The sequence below is a fragment of the Aotus nancymaae genome, unplaced genomic scaffold (assembly GCF_030222135.1).
Source record: "Aotus nancymaae isolate 86718 unplaced genomic scaffold, 86718_ANA_hifiasm-v0.15.2.pri h1tg000014l, whole genome shotgun sequence".
Lineage (NCBI taxonomy): Eukaryota > Metazoa > Chordata > Mammalia > Primates > Aotidae > Aotus > Aotus nancymaae.
The window spans coordinates 59,808,100-59,829,124 of NW_026988425.1; the positions used below are offsets into that span (position 1 = coordinate 59,808,100).

Consider the following 21,025-nt stretch of genomic DNA (forward strand, 5'->3'; position numbering starts at 1 on the left):
ACTTTGTGTGGGGACTCCAACACCACATTTCCCTTCTGCACTGCCCTAGCAGAGGTTCTCCATGAGGGCCCTGCCCCTAGAGCAAACTTTTGCCTGGGCATCCAGGCATTGCCATTCATCTTCTGAAATCTAGGCAGAGGTTCCCAAACCTCAATTCTTGACTTCTGTGCACCCACAGGCTCAATACCACATGGAAGCTGCCAAGGCTTGGGGATTCCACCCTCTGAAGCCACAGCCTAAGCTCTAGGTTGGCCCCTTTCAGCTACAGCTGGAGCGACTGGGACACAGGGCATCAAGTCCCTAGGCTGCACACTGCACAGGGACCCTTCCTCCAGGGCCTCCAAGCCTGTGATAAGAAGGGCTGCCATGAAGGTCTCTGACATAGCCTGGAGACATGTTCCCCTTTGTCTTAAGAATTAACATTAGACTCTGCTACTTACGCAAATTTCTGCAGCTGGCTTGAATTTCTCCCCAGAAAATGGGTTTTTCTTTTCTATCACACAGGCTGCAAATTTTCCACACTTTATGCTCTGCTTCCCTTATAAAACTGAATGCCTTTAACAGTGTCCAAGTCACCTCTTGAATGCTTTGCTGCTTAGAAATCTCTTCCACCAGATACTCTAAATCATTTCTCTCAAGTTCAAAGTTCCACAAATCTCTAGGTGAGGGGCAAAATGCCACCAGTCTCTTTGCTAAAACACAACAAAAGTCCTTTGTTCCAGTTCCCAACAAATTCCTCATCTCCATCTGAAACCACCTCAGCCTGGATTTCATTGTCCATATCATTATCAGTATTTTTGTCAAAGTCATTCAACAAATCTCTAGGAAGTTCCAAACCTTCCCACATTTTCCTGTCTTCTTCTTAGCCCTCCAAACTGTTTCAACCTCTGTCTGTTACCCAGTTCCAAAGTCGCTTCCACATTTTTGGGTATCTTTTCAGCAACGCCCCAATCTACTGGTACCAATTGACTGTATTAGACATACCCGAAACTGGGAACAAAAAGAGGTTTAATTAGACTTACAGTTCCACATGGCTGGGGAGGCCTCAGAATCATGGCAGGAGGTGAAAAACACTTCTTAAATGGCAGTGGCAAGGGAAAAATAAGGAAGAAGCAAAAGCAGAAACCCCCAATAAACCCATCAGATCTCATGAGACTTATTCACTATCACAAGAATAGCACGGGAAAAGACTGGCCTCCATGATTCAATTACCTCCTCATGGGTCCCTCCGACAATATGTAGGAATTCTGAGAGATACAACTAAAGTTGAGATTTGGGTGGGGACATAGCCAAGCCATATCACATATACAACAGAATATTATTCAGCCTTAAAATGGAAGAAAATCCTTTCATATGCTACAATATGGATGAACTTTGATGACATGCTAAGTGGAATAAACCAGTCACAAAAAGGCAAATACTGTATGATTCCACTTTTCTGAGGTATCTAGTCAAATTCATAAAGGAAAATACAATAGCGATTACCAGGGACTGATCAGAGCGGGCAGAGGGGAATTGTTTATAGGGTACAGAGTTTCAGTTTTACAAAATAAAAAATTTCTGGATATCTGTTTCACAGTGTGAATATACTGAACAATACTGAACTATACACTTTTAAATGGTAGAGACAGTAAATTTTTTATGTGTTTTTTACAATGATAAATACGGTATAACCTCACAATGAAGTACCATGCAGCTAAAAAACTGTGTGTAAGGTATTCCACCTTTTAAATCCAAGTGGTATGCATACAAATACACAAACATATTTCTCTATACTTTTTATAATGATAACTAAAACTAAGAAAAAATTCTAAATGATTTTCTATGGGGAATGAAGTAAAAAGGGTTGAAGGAACAGGCGTGAAAGCTAGACATCTCTGAATCACATAAACATTTCACAAAACTGTAAAAACATAATCAAATAAATTTTTTAAAAGCCCCTAAAAATAGAAAGCAAAATGGTACACATGAACATTTTTTAATCAGGGAGATTTCACTTTAAAGAGACTTAACATACATCAACCAAATCCCAAGTATGGGATTTGTTTGGATTCTATCTAAAAAAAAGCAACCATTAAAAAAATTGTTTTGAAAATAATCTGGAAAATTTCCATTCTTTTGCATTTGCTGAGGAGTGATTTACTTCCCATTATGTGGTCAATTTTAGAGTAGGTGTGATGTGGTGCTGAGCAGAATATATATTCTGTGGATTTGGGGTGGAGAGTTCTGTAAATGTCTATTAGGTTTGCTTGGTCCAGGTCTAAGTTCAAGTCCTGGATATCCTTGTTAATTTTCTGTCTCGTTGATCTAATATTGACAATGGGGTGTTAAAGTCTCCCACTATTATTGTGTGGGAGTCTAAATAAGTCTCTTTGTAAGTCATTAAGAACTTGCTTTATGTATCTGGGAGCTCCTGTATTGGGTGCGTATATATTTAGGATCGTTAGCTCTTCTTGTTGCATTGATCCTTTTACCATTATGTAATGTCCTTCTTTGTCTCTTTTGATCTTTGTTGGTTTAAAGTCTATTTTGTCAGAGACGAGAATTGCAACTCCTGCTTTTTTTTGCTCTCCATTTGCTAGGTAAATCTTCCTCCATCCCTTTATTTTCAGCCTTTGTGCATCCTTGCATGTGAGATGGGTTTCCTGGATACAGCACACCGATGGGTTTTGGCTTTTTTTCCAATTTGCCAGTCTGTGTCTTTTGATTGGGGCATTTAGCCCATTTACATTTAGGGTTAATATTGTTATGTGTGAATTTGATCCTGCCATTTTGATGCTAGCTGGCTGTTTTGCCTGTTAGTTGATGCAGTTTCCTCATTGTGTTGATGCTCTTTACCATTTGGTATGTTTTTGGAGTGGCTGCTACTGGTTGTTCCTTTCTATGTTTAGTGTCTCTTTCAGGAGCTCTTTGAAATCTGGCACTAGACAAGGATGCCCTCTCTTACCACTCCTATTCAATATAGTATTGGAAGTTCTAGCCAGAGCAATCAGGCAAGAAAAAGAAATAAACGGTATTCAAATAGGAAAGGAGGAAGTCAAATTGTCTCTATTTGCAGATGACATAATTGTATATCTAGAACACCGCATTGTCTCAGCCCAAAATCTCCTGAAACTGTTAAGCAACTTCAGCAAAGTCTCAGGATACAAAATCAATGCGCAAAAATCACAAGCATTCCTATACACCAATAACAGACTTAAAGAGAGCCACATCAAGAACAAACTGCCATTCACAATTGCTACAAAGAGAAGAAAATACCTGGGAATACAACTAACAAAGGATGTAAAGGACCTCTTCGAGGAGAACTACAAACCACTGCTCAACGAAATAAGAGAGGACACAAACAGATGGAGAAACATTCCATGTTCATGGTTAGGAAGAATCAATATTGTGAAAATGGCCATACTGCCCAAAGTAATTTACAGATTCAACGCTATCCCCATCAAACTACCAATAACCTTCTTCACAGAACTGGAAAAAACCACCTTAAACTTCATATAGAACCAAAAAAGAGTCCACATAGCCATATAAATTCTAAGCAAAAAAAAAAAAAAACAAAGCAGGAGGCAGCACACTACTGGACTTCAAACTATACTACAAAGCTACAGTAATCAAAACAGCACGGTACTGGTACCAAAACAGAGATATACACCAATGGAACAGAACAGAGGCCTTGGAGGCAACACCACACATCTACAACCATCTGATCTTTGACAAACCTCACAAAAACAAGCAATGGGGAAAGGATTCCCTGTTTAACAAATAGTGTTGGGAAAACTGGCTAGCCATGTGCAGAAAGCAGAAACTGGACCTCTTCCTGACACCTTACACTAAAATTAACTCCAGATGGATTAACGACTTAAACATAAGACCTAACACCATAAAAACCCTAGAAGAAAACCTAGGCAAAGGCATTCAGGACAGCGGCGTAGGCAAGAACTTCATGACCAAAACACCAAAAACATTGGCAACAAAAGCCAAAATAGACAAATGGGACCTAATCAAACTCCACAGCTTCTGCACAGCAAAAGAAACAGTCATTAGAGTGAATCAGCAACCAACAGAATGGGAAAAAATTGTTGCAATCTACCCATCTGACAAAGGGCTGATATCCAGAATCTACAAAGAACTAAAACAGATTTACAAGAAAACAAACAAATAAGCCCATTCAAAAGTTGGCAAGGGATATGAACAGACACTTTACAAAAGAAGACATACATGAGGCCAACAACATATGAAAAAATGCTCATCATCACGGGTCATTAGAGAAATGAAAATCAAAACTACATTGAGATACCACCTCATGCCAGTTAGAATGGCGATCATTAAAAAATCTGGAGACAACATGCTGGAGAGGATGTGGAGAAATAAGAACACTTTTACACTGTTGGTGGGAGTGTAAATTAGTTCAACCATTGTGGAAGACAGTGTGGCGATTCCTCAAGGATCTAGAAATAGAAATACCCTTTGACCCAGCAATCCCATTACTGGGTATATATCCAAAGGATTATAAATCGTTCTACTATAAGGACATATGCACACAAATGTTCATTGCAGCACTGTTTACAATAGCAAAGACTTGGAACCAACCCAAATGCCCATCGATGATAGACTAGACAGGGAAAATGTGGCACATATACACCATGGAATACTATGCAGCCATCAAAAACGATGAGTTCATGTCCTTTGTAGGGACATGGATGAACCTGGAAACCATCATTCTCAGCAAACTGACACAAGAACAGAAGATCAAACACCGCATGTTCTCACTCATAGGTGGGTGTTGAACAATGAGAACACATGGACACAGGGAGTGGAGCATCACACACTGGGATCTGTAGCGGGGAAACAGGGGAGGGACAGCGGGGGGTGGGGAGTTGGGGAGAGAGAGCATGGGGAGAAATACCAGATATAAGTGATGGGGAGGAAGGCAGCACATCACACTGCCATGTGTGTACCTATGCAACAATTTTGCATGTTCTTCACGTATACCCCAAAACCTAAAATGCAATTAAAAAAATAATAATAATCTGGAAAATTTGAATACTAACAGTAGTTGATAATATTAGTGACAATATTAGAGATTCAATATTAAACATTTTTTGTGTAATAACGATATTTTGGCTTTTCTTTTTTTAACATCATGGGAATTTCACTATATTGCCCAGGCTGGTCTTAAAGTCTTGGGCTCACACCATCCTACCGCCTCAGCCTCCTGAGTAACTGGGACTATAAGGTATGCCACCATGTCCAGTTACATTTTTTTGGTTTTTGTGTTTTTTTTTTTTTTTTTGAGGCAGAGTTTTGCTCTTGTTGCCCAGGTTGGAGTGCAATAATGCGATCTCAGTTCACTGCAACCTCCGCCTGGCAGTTTCAAGCGATTTTCCTGTCTCAGCCTCTCGAGTAGCTGGGATCACAGGCATGCACCACCACACCCGGCTAACTTTGCATTTTTAGTAGAGATGGGGTTTCACCATGTTAGTCAGGGTGGTCTCAAACTCCTGACCTTAAGTGATCCATCGACCTTTGCCTCCCAAAATGCTGAGATTACAGGCATGAGCCACCACGCCCAGTCCCAATTATGTTTTTAAAGAGTCCTTATCTTTTGGAGATTCACCCTAAAACATTTCATAAATGAAATGATAAGATGTTGGGATGAAATAATATATTAGGATTTGCTTCAAAATACCCTGGGAGATTGCAGGCAGAAAAAGGAGTAAGTAAAAGCGGAGATGAAATAAGTTTATAATTGCTCAACTGGGTAATGGATATAGGAAGATTCATTATATATACCATTTCTTTTTTTTTTTTTTCACTTTTTTTAACTTAAAAATATGGAACACTTCAGCTAGGTATGGTGGCTCACGCCTGTAATCCGAGCACTTTGGGAGGCCAAGCAGGGCAGATCATGAGGTCAAGAGATCAAGACCATCCTGGCCAACATGGTGAAACCCCGTCTCTACTAAAAATACAAAAACTTAGCTGAGCATGGTGGTGAAAGCACCTGTAGCCCAGCTACTCAGGAGGCTGAGGCAGAAGGATCACTTGAACCCAGGAGGTAGAGGTTGCAGTAAGCTGAGATCGCACCACTGCACTCCAGTCTGGCAACAGGGCGAGACTCCATCTCATAAAATTCAAAAAAAAAAAAAAAAAAAAAAGAACACTTCACTAATTTGTGTGCCATCCTTGCACAGGGGCAACGCTAATCTTATTCCAATTTTAGTGTATGTGCCGCTGAAGCAAGCACACCATTTCTATTTTAAGTTTTCTTTAAAATCCTCTAATTCATGAATTTCCTGGTTATCTCTTTAAGGTGATTATCATGAAATATCAATCATGATTTGTCAGAAAAAAAATACCTAAAAATAAAGCATAGTACATTACCTTTGTAAAAGTGACAGGGATGCTGGCATCCAATTGAATGTGATCTGCAACCTCTGTAAACTGCTGCTGCTGTTTCTGCAATGTTTCCAGTAACCTTGTAATTTCCTGTTTTGCCAAGACAACTCTACAATCATCCTAGAAGAGGCAAAACAATATTTCTTATAAACTTTTTATAAGAAATAAGGAAAAAAGACTTATATTACCAACTCACAATAAAAGCAGTTTTAATGCAGTAGTCAAAGTTAACCTGAATGTAACCTTGACAAGAATAATAATTGGGCATTAATAATTTAAGGACTTATCAACAAAAGAATGAGTAAATTGTTGCATATTATAAATGGAACACTACATCCCAGTGAGAATAAACCACAGCAACAAGTGATGATAGAAATTTCACAAACATAATGTAGAATAAAAGAAGACATGGCATAGAGAATTTGTACTGTAAGATTTCATTTAATTACCAAAACAACCATAATTAAGATATACCTTAGAAGTCAGGATAGTGGTTTATCATGGTGGGAAAGGCAGGTAGTGGTCAGAAGTGAGTATGAGGGGACTACTAGGGTACTGACAATGTTCTGTTACTTGATCTGGGTGCTAGTTACACATTAACGATCAGTCTGAAAATTCAGCCAACTCAATACTTACACACACACATTTCTGTATCTATGTTCTACTTCTAAAAAAATTTAAAAAATAATTTAAGATATACATGTATTCACTTAAAAAATAAAGAATACAGTTCAAACTCCCTCTAGATTCCCAGGACCACTCCTCAAAATCAAGAACTTTCCAGTTTCTTGAATATTATTCCAGACTAGCTATACAAATACCAATATAGTCTTTATATGAAAGAGATATCCCAATAATATGCAAGCTCCATAAGAACAATAGTATTATCTGTTTTTGCTCACTATTGGATACTCATATTAGGTGACAGCAATTTCACTTTCCAGTTGCTCAGAACAAAAACACTGAAGTCATTATTGCTTTATCTTTCCCACATGTCCTACATACAATCTGTTAACAAACCCTATTGAATATCCAGAATCTGGGCACTTTTAATCCCCATTATCCAATCCACTATTGCCTCTCATCTGGAATTCTACAACAGCTGCCTAACTTGAATTCCTTCTGTCGATTTTTGCCTTCTTTCAATCTATTTTAGACACATAGGCCAGAACAATGCTTTTAACACGTAAGATTAAGTCACTCTTCTACTCAAAACTCCACAATGGTCCTCCTATCCCAATCAGTAAAAGCTGAAGTCCAGCCAGGTATTGTGGCTCACATCTATAGTCCCAGTACTTCAGGAGGCTGAGGCAGATGAATCGCTTGAGCCCAGGAGTTTTAGACCAGTCTGGGCAACATGGTAAAACTCTATCTCTACGAAAAGTACAAAAAAAATTAGCTGGATGTATTAGCTTGCCCCTGTAGTCCTGGCTACTCAGAAGGCTGAAGTGGGAGGATCACTTGAGCCCAGGAGGCAGAGGGTACAGTGAGATGAGATTATATCACTGCACTCCAGTCTGGGAGCAAGACTCTGTCCCCAGCTGCCAAAAAACAAAAAACAGTTGAAGTCCTTATAATAGTTCACATGGCCTTCCTTACATGTAATTCTCTATTAACCTCTGATTTCAGTTTCTATTACTCCCTCCTTCACTTATTCTTACTCCAGTCAAGAGGCCTATTTTCCTGTTCCTTAAGTATACCAGGCATGCTGCCCTAGGGTTTTGCTATAAACATTCCCTCAACTAGAATGTTCTCCCAGTTAGGCCTTGAGCAAATTCCTTCAACTTTTTACTGAATCTTCGCTCAAATCTCACCTTCTCTCAATAATGCTTACCGACTACTCTACTTAATAATGCAATCTGCTGTACAAATACAAACATGTAGTTGTAGAGTTCTTTTTTGATTAGCTCTTACCACTTTCTAATATATGTACAATTTACTTAGATATGGTTATGATTTATTGCCTGTCTTCTTTCTAGAATGCTAATTCAACAAGAACATGGCTTTTTGCTTATTTTGTCCACTGATATATTTTAAATACATAGCATATGTTAGGTGCTCAACACATATTTGCTAAATGAATAAATTTTCAGCATCTAGTATCATGCCAAGAACTTAGATGATACATGAATTATTTGGAGTGAATGGAAGATTAAATTATGTTCTCAAAAGTAAAGATCAATTTGTGATGTTTCATCCATTCCTCTGTTCAATTTTCTCTTTAGTGGGAACTTTTAAGAACATTGGTTAGTATTCTGTGGTCATAAAATAGAACAAAACTAATAGATCCATATGAAAAATGAATCCAAGATCTTTATTTTTTTTGCATTAACATAGTAAGATAATACTGTAACATTAACAATTATCAGTTAATATGGTTTGGCTCTGTGTCCCCATCCAAATCTCATCTCAAATTGCTCCCTCTTGGTAGTACCTTACATGGGCCCAGCTAGCAACACAATTATGAGACCTGTAGAGTGCTAGCCCTAGTATCACAAAGCAGAGGAAAGAAGAGTAGGTTTGGAGCTGGATATCAACTTAATAAATAGCATACATATCAAGTGTTACAAATCAGTGTAGTAAGGACTAAATGATAACCCAAGATTGATAAGGCTATAGACTGGCCACACTCATGTAGTGTAATCAGATATTTAAAAGTTCTGCAATGGTAAAACACTTAGCCTTCAATGATTTGAAATCAATACAATTATGAGCAATAAACATATCAGTGAAGATAACACAGACTGCAGCTTTTCTAAAAACTATTATTCCTAGGGCAATAGTGACCATTATACCTCACACTTATGAAAGCAGATCCAAAACACAAATGGGTAAGGCTGACATTTGTGTCAGAATAACCTTGAATCTCATTTATTTAAAAAGCGAGTTATCTGCAAACTGGGCAACAAATTACTTCTGATCTCTCAACCATCACAAAACATGTTTGTTATAACAGTGACAAATCACTGAATTACAGCAGAGATAGGCAGTACATGCTAGAGAGGCACTCAAAAAAAGACCAACAAAGAGAAAGCTTCAAAGAAAAGCAAACATTTAAGCTGGACCTTGAAGGAGACAGAGGATTTCCACTATTAGAAAAGAGAGACATATACACTCCAAGCAGAAAAAAAATAGTACATATAGGCTTGGCAAAGAGTAAAAGGGTTCACATGAACAAGAGGACACTGATAATTCCACACTAGTGAAATAATTCAAGGTTGCAGACTATGTCCTAAGCACAAAGTTACTGCATACAGCAGACACAAAATATTTATTAATAAAATAGACTAATGTATACCTCTGGTAATTATCTACTTAAACTTACAACTAAGTAACCACATTTCAACTACCTACCTGCTGCAAAGTCTTTTCACAATGGAGGCAGGCTGCTGAAACCTCAGACAACAAAATAGTCATATCTTCTTGTTGCTGCTTGAGCCAAATCAATTTTTCACGAACATGAGCATCAACAACACTTAGAGCCATTTCTTCTTGACGACACAGAGTTTCATGCAGATCATAAAAATAAGCTCGAATACATGACCGGGCATTCTCTGCAGTCCCTGGTACCTAAGAAAATGAAAATAAACTTTAAGCAACTGTAATGTTAATAAATATTTAACGTGTGAAATATTTAAAATTTCAATCTGGGCAACATGGCAAAACTCTGTCTCTACAAAAATAGAAAAAATTAGCCAGGCATCGTGGCACGTGCCTGTAGTCTTAGCTACTTGGGAGGCTGAAGTAGGAGGATTGAGCCCCAGAAGTCAAGGCTACAGTGAGTCGTGATCACATCACTGCCCTCCAGTCTGGGTGACTGAGCGAGACATTGTTTAAATACCATCTATATTAAATTCCAAAATATAAATCTCCATACTAGATCTTTCCCCTAAGGAACACACTTTGGAAATTCAACTGTTTATAAATGACATCTCAAACAAAATAGAATGCCTAATCTCCAGTCTCCCTCATTCTCAAACCGAATTACCTGTCTTAGTAAATGGCAACTCAATCCTTCAGGATGTTGAAGCAAAAAAAATTGGAGTCATCCTTAACACCTCTCTTTCAAAGCCCACTAGTCCCTCAGTAAATTCTGCTTACCAAAACATATCCAGAATCTGATTATGCCTCATCACCTCTACTTCTACCAACCTGATCCAAGCCATTATCATCTCTCAACTGATTAGGGTAACAGCCTTCTAACTGGTCTAATAGGCTGACCTTCCAAGTTACCTATCCAATCAATATTAATAATTAATCACTAAGATCTACCTATTCTACTTCTTTAAAAATCTCAAATCCATCTACTTGTGTACACTATCACTACCCTAGTGTAGTATAGGCCATAAAAATCTCTAGAATTTTAACTAGAAGATTTTAACATCCTAATAGGTCTACCTGCTTCCAATTTTGTTACTCCTCCAATTCATTTTCTACATTTAAGAGCAACTTTTCTTAAGGAAAATCTGATTACATCATTCCTATGTCAATTCTTCAATGGCTCATCACTGTCCTTAAACTAAAGTCTGAACTCTTTAACACAGCTGACAAGATCCTGCATGATTTGGCTTTGAACTCTCCACATCCTCTTTTCTTGTCATGTCCCACTCAATACTCAAAGCTCTAATCACAGTGAGCTTCTTTAAGTCTCTACAATATGTCCAATCCTCACTTCCAAACATTTTAACATATGCTTCCCTTCCTGAGACAACTCATTCCCCATCCTGCGCTTCTCCCTAACTCAGTTTCTTCAAATCTCAGTTTAAACATCATTTCTTCTATGAGGCTTTCTCTGACCTCCATAAATCACTGCCCGTGTTTTGTGATGCCAAAGCACCCTGTACTTTTCCTCCACAAAACACTTACCACATTTAAAACTATCTCTCTTCCATGATGAAGTAAGAGTTCCTTGAAGACAGAGACGTTTAAAAAACTTTATAATGACTGGTGCAATGCTGGCAAATTGTAATTGCTCATTAAATACTTAGTAGAAAGTGAAAATATGAAAAATAAAAAAGAATGAGAAAGTGAAGAAAAAAATCCATACGTGTTCTGTGTGAGCCATTCCAATTCCATCTTCCACGATTTGTTCTCCTCCTTCAATGTGCTGCACAATTCCAACTAATTTTCTGGAATAATCTGAGATTTCCTCTGTGAAGGTCCGTATGCAGTGAGCCATATCCAAAATTGATGCTCGGATCTGATTAGCTTCTGGTTCCAACACTGAATGCTATAAAATGTAACATAATTATAGAAAAGAACTCAATAGTATTGACTAGTAATATAAAGACTACATAAATCCCTATTAATACAAAGAGCATCAGCCACAAGTGACTTTTATAACACAGAAAAATACTAACTTACTTTTACTTTTCTCTCTTTTCATGCTACCAAACCCAATTCATCCATCAATTAACTCCTTTTGAATCGCTACTTTTAGCATAAAGAACCAGGTCAGAAAATGAATAATGAGCAGGCAAAGTAGCTACAGTGATCCAATTTATTAATAATTAAATTCATACCTTGTGACCTTGGTGTTTTCCATATTCTTTGCAGACACAGCACATGAGTGGGCTAGTTTGACAACCTTCTTCCAAGCAAACAAACTCAATAGCATGCACTTGGTGCTGAGAGCACATGGTTTTCTCATGAGGTTTATCAGCTAGAGGAACTCGCCTGTGCTTTGCTAATGTCTTTGTAGAATGAGTAACTTGAGAACACTCAGAGCACAAATGAGTTGCACACACAGTGCAATAAACAGATGCAAGGTGAGCTTCATCTTCATCACAACGAATGATGCTCTGATAAACAAAAAATTAATACCTTAAAATTGAACCCAATCAGTATAATATGACACATTTTTTAATATAGAATCCCATAATCTTTTTGGCTTAACTGCCCAACATTTATATATGAAAATACACTGGCCATGAAGCACAAAGGTCATTCAATACTCATCCGAGAAGCATTCATCTCTACAGGTAAGCAGCTATTTCCAAAAATAACTGACCAATATATGTTATGAATTTGAAGCCAAAAATAAAACTATTCTCATATTTATATTCAGTGCAAAGATCTCTTCCACCAAATCCCCTCACTTTACACAAGAAACTAAACCACAGAGAAGTCAAAAGTCTTCTTTTAAGACTAAAAAATCTGATATTAAAAATATCCACAAAGCTTTAAATATCAGTTCTCATGATGATGTATAGGAAGGACAGAAGTACAAATGCTATTTAGATAATGTAGGATTATGCATCAGAATTAGCTATAAACTTTTAAAAACATAGTTGTCTGGATTCTAATCTGAGATATTCTAATTTCAACAGGTTGTGGATGAAGCCTAGACTTGTACATATTTTTCTAATTATACACCATGTAGTTTAATACTCCACAGGTGAGTCTATTGCACAATCATGACAGAAAACCACTGATTTAAGCAAATAAAAAAAAATAGGCCAGGTGCAGTGGCTCACACCTGTAATCCCAGCACTTTGGGAGGCGGAGGCAGGCAGATCACGAGGTCAAGAGATCAAGACCATCCGGCCAACACGGTGAAATCCCGTCTCTATACAAAAATTAGCTGGGCGTGGTGGCACGTGCCTGTAGTCCCAGCTACTCGGGAGGCTGAGGCAGGAGAATGGCTTGAACTGGGGGGGCAGAGATTGCAGCGAGTGGAGATCATGCCACTACACTCCAGCCTGGTGACAGAGCCAGACACCATCTCAAAAAAAAAAAAAAAAAAGAAAAAAGGCCAGGCTCAGTGGCTCATTCATGTAATTCCAGCACTTTAGAAGGCTGAGGCAGGCAGGTGGGTCAGCTGAGGCTGAGGTAGGTGGATCATTTTAATACTCCACAGGTGAGTCTATTGCAAATAATGGCAGAAAACCACTGATTTAAGGAAAAAAAAAAAAAAAGGCCGGGTGCAGTAATAAATGAGGTAATATTGTGCTAATAATGGCATACAATAAAAGAAAAATTCATGCGCATAACAAATATTTCACCAAGTATAATCAATACCTCTCCAGATATCCCAATGGATTCTTCTGCAGCTCCATACTGACCAATAGGCCCATTCTGCAGTCGTTCCAAAAGCTCCAATAAGGCAAAATTTTTTTTCAATCCCCAGACACCTGAATCTCCTAGATTAAAAACAAAACAAAACAAAAAACTAAATCTAACAAAATGGACTATTAACCATTTTACCCCATACCTCAAAAGTAATTTTTAATCATATAATTCAGTAATTAATGTCTAAATTTTAAAAAATCAATTTTTCCCCATTTTTTAATACTAAAATAATTGCTTTGTTAAGATAATCTCTTTTAAAAAACAGAAGAATCCCTAAGCCTTTCAAGTAGAAACACACTTTAAAATTCATTATTTTTTGGCCAGTTGCAGTGGTTCATGCCTGTAATCCCAGCACTTTGGGAGGCTGAGGCAGGCAGATCACTTAAGGCCAGGAGTTCAAGACCAGCAAGGTCAACATGGTGAAACCCCATCTATACTTTTTTACAAAAATTAGCCAGGTATGATGGCAGATGCCTGTAACCCCAGCCACTCAGGAGGCTGAAGCACGAGAATTGCTTAAACCTGGGAGGTGGAGGCTGCAGTGAGCCAAGGTCATACCACTGCACTGCAACCTGGGAGCAAGACTCTGTCTCAAAAAAAAAAATCTAAATACACATAAAAAAATTATGACAGTAAAGGCTACACAACAATGTGAATGTACTTAATGCCACTAAACTTAAAAATGGTTAAAATGACAAATGTTCTGTTATATATATTTTGCCACTTTAAGAAAATTATTTAGATCGCCTTTACTTTTTTTTTTTTTTTTTTGAGGCAGAGTTTTGCTATGTCGCCCAGGCTGGCCTGCAGTGGCACGATCTCAGCTCACTGCAATCTCTACCTCCCAGGTTCATGTGATTCTCATGCCTCAGGCTCCCAAGTGGCTGGGACTACAGGTGTATGCTACCATGTCTGGCTAATTTTTTTGTATATTTTGGTAGAGATGGGGTTTGCCATGCTGGCTGGGCTGGTCTCAAACTCCTGGCCTCAAGTGATCCACCTGCCTCAGCCTCCCAAAGTGCTGGGATTACAGGTGTGAGCCACTGTGCCCAGCCAATTTTTCTATCATTTAATTTTACGAGTCCTAGTTTGTCACTGGCTTTTACTATATATACTAAAACAAGCATTTGCAAGTACTTTTTGCAGCAACCTACGTTAAGAAATACATTTTACATTGGAACCCAGGACAACATACACACTCTTTCTGAGTCTATGAATAAAAGTCAGATCCTTCAGCAGTAGAAGGAATATTTGTTATGGTAAACTCCTATGCCACAAATACCATCTGACATAGCTGCCACCTAATACATATTCATTAAATGAATAAACATATAAAAGGTTAATGGAGTAATTGCCTGTAGGGCTCCCCTTCCTCTTGGCCCTTAAAAAAAAAAAAAAGCCATTCCACGTTATGGTTCTCCCAAAGAAAAACTAGACTGAACACATCTATCCTCCTCTCTGACTTCTGTGATCTCCTTTCCCAAGTACCATTATACAGCCCCCCCCACCCAGAATTGCTCCCTCAGCCTTGCCCTCAAAAGGCTTTCTCCTTAATTTTTAACACATATTCTAAAACAAGCTGAATTCTACTTATATAAAGGTTAAGATGTACAGTAAGTGACCATTTAAAAATATAGTCTTGACAATTTTCTAAATAACCAGTCATTATATAATGAATATATACAAATAAACTTCTAGCATTACTAGGTAGTGCCTAATATATCACTTAATTCTGTTAAGTGTCAAAACAACTCTACAATTTCAATGGCTTAACACAACAAAGATTTCCTTTTTGCTCATGCAACATCTCAGGGGTTAGGGAAGACAAGACAGACTCTGTTCCCCACTGACCACAGACAGGGACACAGGTTACCAAGCTTCCAAACATCTGGACCACCTCACTGTAGAAGGAAGAATAATATACTTCAAAAATCGGAAACCTTCTATTATCAACTTCTACCTGGAAGCTAACACCTCACTTCTGCTCAAATTTCACTGATCAATGAACATCACTCAGTGATGTGTAAGAGGGCAAGGAAGTGTAATTTCATCATATGAACAGAAGAAAATCAGAAATATTGCTGAACAGTATTAAGAATTACTCATATTCTTCTTGGACTAGGGAGGAATTCTGATTCAGAATTCAGAGAAGTCAAAGAGGAGGATAGATGTATTCAATCTAGTTCCCTATCATAAATTTATAGTGTAGTTAAACGTTAAGGATAGTAACTTCTCACATTGTGTTATTAATGTAGAGAAGGTAAAGTACTCTTCAAAAAGATAGAAGAGCTGGGTGTGGTGGCTCACACCTGTAATCCCAGCACTTCAGGAGGCTGAGGTAGGTGGATCACTTGAGGTCAGGAGTTCCAGACCAGCCAGGTCAACATGGTGAAACCCCATCTCTACTAAAAATATAAAAATCAGCTGGGTGTGATGGCAGGTGCCTATAATTCCAGCTACTCCGGAGGCTGAGGCAGGAGAATCGCTTGAACCCTAGAGGTGGAGTGAGCCGAGACTGTACCATGGCACTCCAGTCTGGGTGACAGAGTGATACTTGGCTTTAAAAAAAAAAGGGGGTAGAAGAAAGACTCTATCCTCCATTTGCAAAACATTACTATTTCTTTTAGTTTTGTTTGTTTGTTTTTCGGGTTTTTTTTGAGATGGAGTTTTGCTCTTGTTGCCCAGGCTGGCGTACAGCGGCAGAATCTCAGCTCACTGCAACCTTCACCTCCCAGGTTCAAGCAATTCTCCTGCCTCAGCCTCCCAGGTAGCTGGAATTACAGGCGCCTGCCATCAGGCCCAGCTAATTTTTATATTTTTAGAAGACACGGGGTTTCACCATGTTGGCCAGGCTGGCCTCAAACTCCTGACCTCAGGTGATCCACCCTCCTCAGCCTCACAAAGTGCTGGATTACAGGTGTGAGCCATCACGCCTGGCCTAAGTATAGCTTTATGTAAAGAAATAGTATGATATATGCATATCTTACAAAATAAAAGACCAAATAAAAGTACAGAGACTTTCCCAATCCCTATTATTTCTTGGCTACTGGTAAGTTACTGTTATCTATAATAATGCTATCATTGTCCTATATTAGTTGTCAGGCAAGTAGACATACTATTTATAAACATCAAAGATCACCGAAACCTTGAAAATTCTTTTCTTTCCCCAGAAAATATTTTTAAACCGTGTTTCTTAGCATTTTAAAGTCTTCCAGCCTAAAATTATAGGTACTCTTGTTTCCTTTTTTTGGTGGATAAATTATTTTGAATGTGCTTCCCTTGAAAAATAGTATGACTACATTAAAACAGTCCTAAAAGTGCAACTGACCTGAAAAAAAAAATGGCAACCTTAAACTCTTTTGGAGAAAACTCCCTTATCAAAAAGAGTAAACTCACAGAACTTACATTTGTAAAATAATTGTTCAAATGTTAGTAATTACTATTATTTCCAAATCCGGTACCTGAAAATAACTTACTTTGAAATATATAAAGAAAGTTTTAAAAGTATACAGAAAACCACACACACACAAAAATCCGCAAACCCTTCAAACTCATTTTAACAGAAAATAAAGAGTAACAATCACAAGCTACAAACACTTCTGTCTTTGATATTAGTAAATAAAAACATTCTGAGACTCTAATGACTTATCTGTATTTCCAATATTGGCTTATTTATGTGTAAAGAAAACATTGTTTTATTGGGTTAATGGTTTCAGGCAAATGATTCACTCTGTGATGCATATTCTTATTTCGTGGAATCAGGGTAGCAGATTTTTCTTAGGTGTCTTAAAACTCTTTACATGTAAGTATTGAATATAAACATCTCAAAAGATAAAATTACTAAGAGTGAGATAGTTTATAGCTTGAAGATTATTAATCTTAACAGAAACTCAGGCTTTCTGAAACTTCCTGGGAATTTTATCATTTTAAAAACCAAGTGGAAGGAAATTGTTTTCTATGACATTTGTATTACATGAACAATTTTCGATCTTAAATCCATACAAATAATTTTCCTACCTAGGTCTGTTACTTGTCGATCAAATGGGCAACGGATTGCTCTTCCATGAAGAGGTAGGCGAGTGAGACAGTCATGACAGACTGTATGGCCACAAAGCAAAAGTCGAGGAACTTTGTCTCCTTGCAAAGAAAAGACGTCTTCACAAACTCCACACTCTAGCACCTAATATTTGAAAAGGAAGGATGTGCTCTTCAAACAATTTTAAAAGCATACATATTTTAAGTATGTAAGAAAACTGACCTAATATATTGAATCAACATTGTTACTTTATTCCTCCATGAAAAAAAACTATGTAGGTTGTAAAATCTTAAATCATTTTTAAGTCATTCCATCTGACAGACCCTGCCAAAATTATAATGAAATATCTTTGAAATACTGTTAGAGACAAAGATGCTGTAAATTAACATTTTCATTATCTTTTGAAAATTATGATTGACTCATTACATCTGAATCTGTACAAACAATATGTAATTCTACTGAAAGTGGGTTCTTTTTTTTTTTTGAGACGGAGTTTCGCTCGTTACCCAGGCTGGAGTGCAATGGCGCGATCTCGGCTCACCGCAACCTCCGCCTCCTGGGTTCAGGCAATTCTCCTGCCTCAGCCTCCTGAGTAGCTGGGATTACAGGCAAGCGCCACCATGCCCAGCTAATTTTTTGTATTTCTTTTTTTTTTTAGTAGAGACGGGGTTTCATCTTGTTGACCAGGATGGTCTCGATCTCTTGACCTCGTGATCCACCCGCCTCGGCCTCCCAAAGTGCTGGGATTACAGGCGTGAGCCACCGCGCCCGGCCTGAAAGTGGGTTCTTAAGTAATTTCTCTGCAACTACCTAACCTATCATTAATCTCAACAAAATAAACTAGCATTAATTTCAACAAAATAATCTAAAATATATACTGAGATAACAATTACCCTTGTAAATGATAAAGAACTTGTTAAGACTACAAGTAACTTTCAAGTATCTTCTAGTATCTAATTACATCAAACAATATAAAGGCAAAAAAGCAATCACCTTAAACTTAAATTTCAATTCCTGTTCTCTATCAATAAATATAGCTCTGAATTAGAAACTAGTTTATCTAGTCCTAGTTACAGGCACATGACTTGCACAAGGCTACACAGTCAGTCAAAAGAAAGGCTATTTATCAGCATATTCTGATTCTCAAGTCCATAAGTTTATGTTTTATAAAAAGTCAACATCGTATTTATACCAATAAAGCATTTTCAGCACTTATTTCTAAGTATATTTGTAGTGTTTCCATTTTTGTTAATTTTTTTTTTTTTTTTTTTTTGAGACAGAGTCTCACTCTGTCACCAGGCGCCAGGCTGGAGTGCAGTGGCGCGATCTCAGCTCACTGCAACCTCCGCCTCCCAGGTTCAAGCAATTCTCCTGCCTCAGCCTCCTGAGTAGCTGGGACTACAGGTGCGCACCACCATACCCAGCTAATTTTTTCTGTATTTTTAGTAGAGACGGGGTTTCACCATGTTGGCCAGGATGGTCTCGATCTCTTGACCTCGTGATCCACCCACCTCCGCCTCTGCCTCCCAAAGTGCTGGGATTACAGGTGTGAGCCACCGCGCCCAGCCCATTTTTGTTAATTTTTTAAAAATACCTACACTGTACTATTCAATCATACCTCAAACTCTTGTGTCTGCCATTCGAGACCTGATAAAATCTGGTCCTTGTCCTACTGCTTCACTGCCACACTCTTCTGACCCTGTGCTCCAACTATATCCAACAGCTTGTAGTTCTCAGGACATAAGGAACCGTTTCATGTCTCTTCACGCTAACGCTGAGGAAAGGACTACACTTGTCCCTTCGGCCCCACTCTGTGTAAGCGTCTATCATAACATCCAAAACACTTTAATACTTTTACCAGTTTTTCAGCCTGTTTTTCCCTGTTAGACCAAAGAACCCTCAGGAACAGGGTATTTCAAATACCAAGTACCTACTGCTTACATAAAGTCCAGCAAAATAATTTAAAAGCAATGAAATCCAAGGCAGAAATCAGACTAAATCTACTACGATTTTAAACCTAACTCTGCAATTAACTTGGACTTAGTGCATGAGATGCAAATATCTTTCACCATAAATAAAGTGATAATTCAGAATTGCCTTTCATCTTATTATGGTTCAAAAGAAATTTAAATTTAGTCCTACAATGTAAATAAGGCTTTGGGAAAAGAAAAATAAATAAAAATAAGAAACGTAACATTGTTTACAGAAAAGAAGATGAAAATTCTTCACATGAAAAGATGTTCAATCTAACTAATAAGAAAAATGCAAATTAAGGCCAGGTACATTGGCTCACACCTGTAATCCCAACACTTTGGGAGGCCAAGGTGGGTGGATCATCTGAGATCAGGAGTTTGAGACCAGCCCGGCCAAGTTTGAGATCAGCCTGGCCAACAAGGTGAAACCCCATCTCTATTAAAAATACAAAAAAATTAGCTGGGCATGGTGGTGAGGTGCCTGTAATCCCAGTTTACTCAGAAGGCTGAGGTAGGCTAATCACTTGAACCTGGGAGGCAGAGGTTGCAGTGAGCCGAGATGGCGTCACTGCACTCCAGCCTGGGTGATAGTGAGACTCAGTCTCAAAGAAAATAAAGAAAAAAAATGCGAACTAAAGCTACATTGAAATACTTTTTTTCAGATTAGATAAAAAATGTTGGTAACACTTGGTTGTGAAGGTGTGGGAAAGCAGACACTCATACATTACTGATTACTGTGAAATGTTCATTGAGCAATATTGCTTCTATGGAGGGCAACTTGTCAATACTTAACAAAAGTTTAAATAATTCAGTAATTCCAGTTGCAGGAATTTATCCTACAAGCATATTAGACTTGTGTGACAAAATCTGTCTGTTATTCCTTAAAACACCATTTGCATTAGCAAAAAATTGGAAACAAAGTTAATGTACGTCAATTATCAGCTTGGAAAATAAATTATGGTACATTCATAATACTACAAAACTATATAGGCTAGTAAAAAAGACTAAGTTTTTCATGTATACACAAAATGATTTCCTATGACTAAAACAAAAAGAAAAATGATAAATAGAACATATTCATTTTTGCATAAAGACAAGGAAAGAGCAAATTTTTTTTTTATATTGTTGTATAAGCATACTGTCTTCCTGGAAGGATATATAGGATACCAGTAACACTGGAACATTGGTTCCCCATGAGAAAGTGACACAGCTGGAGAACAGCTACTTGTGTATAATTCTATCATTATATATAGAGAGATATACTTCAATTTATCCTCCATTTTTTTAAAAGGGAAAAGTTTCACATTATCAAATTCATTTAGGCCTGGCCCTGTAGCTCACACCTGTAATCACAGCACTTTGGGACACCAAGGCAGGAGGACTGCTTGAGGCCAGGAGTTCAAGACCAGCCTAGGCAACACAGTGAGACAATGTCTCTATAAAAAATCAAAAACTGAGGTGGGAGGATCGCTTGAACCCAGGAGATCAAGGTTGCTATGAGACATGATCGTGCCACTGCACTCCCACCTGGGTGACAGAGTGAGAA

At 38.0% G+C, this 21,025-nt stretch overlaps 1 protein-coding gene and 1 pseudogene across 2 annotated transcripts in view; both read right to left on the bottom strand.

The window, feature by feature from the left end:
- TRIM23 (tripartite motif containing 23) overlaps positions 1–21,025 on the bottom strand; it is a 36,580-nt gene that overhangs the window by 12,512 nt on the left and 3,043 nt on the right. For both annotated transcript variants that reach the window (XM_012462266.3, XM_012462265.3), the window contains exons 2-7: positions 17,488–17,650; positions 13,420–13,541; positions 11,922–12,200; positions 11,447–11,629; positions 9,754–9,969; positions 6,385–6,519 (exon numbers count right to left, since the gene is read on the bottom strand). In XM_012462266.3, coding sequence (XP_012317689.1) covers positions 6,385–6,519; positions 9,754–9,969; positions 11,447–11,629; positions 11,922–12,200; positions 13,420–13,541; positions 17,488–17,650 — 1,098 coding nt within the window. The remainder of the gene's footprint in view (positions 1–6,384; positions 6,520–9,753; positions 9,970–11,446; positions 11,630–11,921; positions 12,201–13,419; positions 13,542–17,487; positions 17,651–21,025) is intronic.
- Positions 6,150–6,247, bottom strand: LOC135274976 (U6 spliceosomal RNA; annotated as a pseudogene).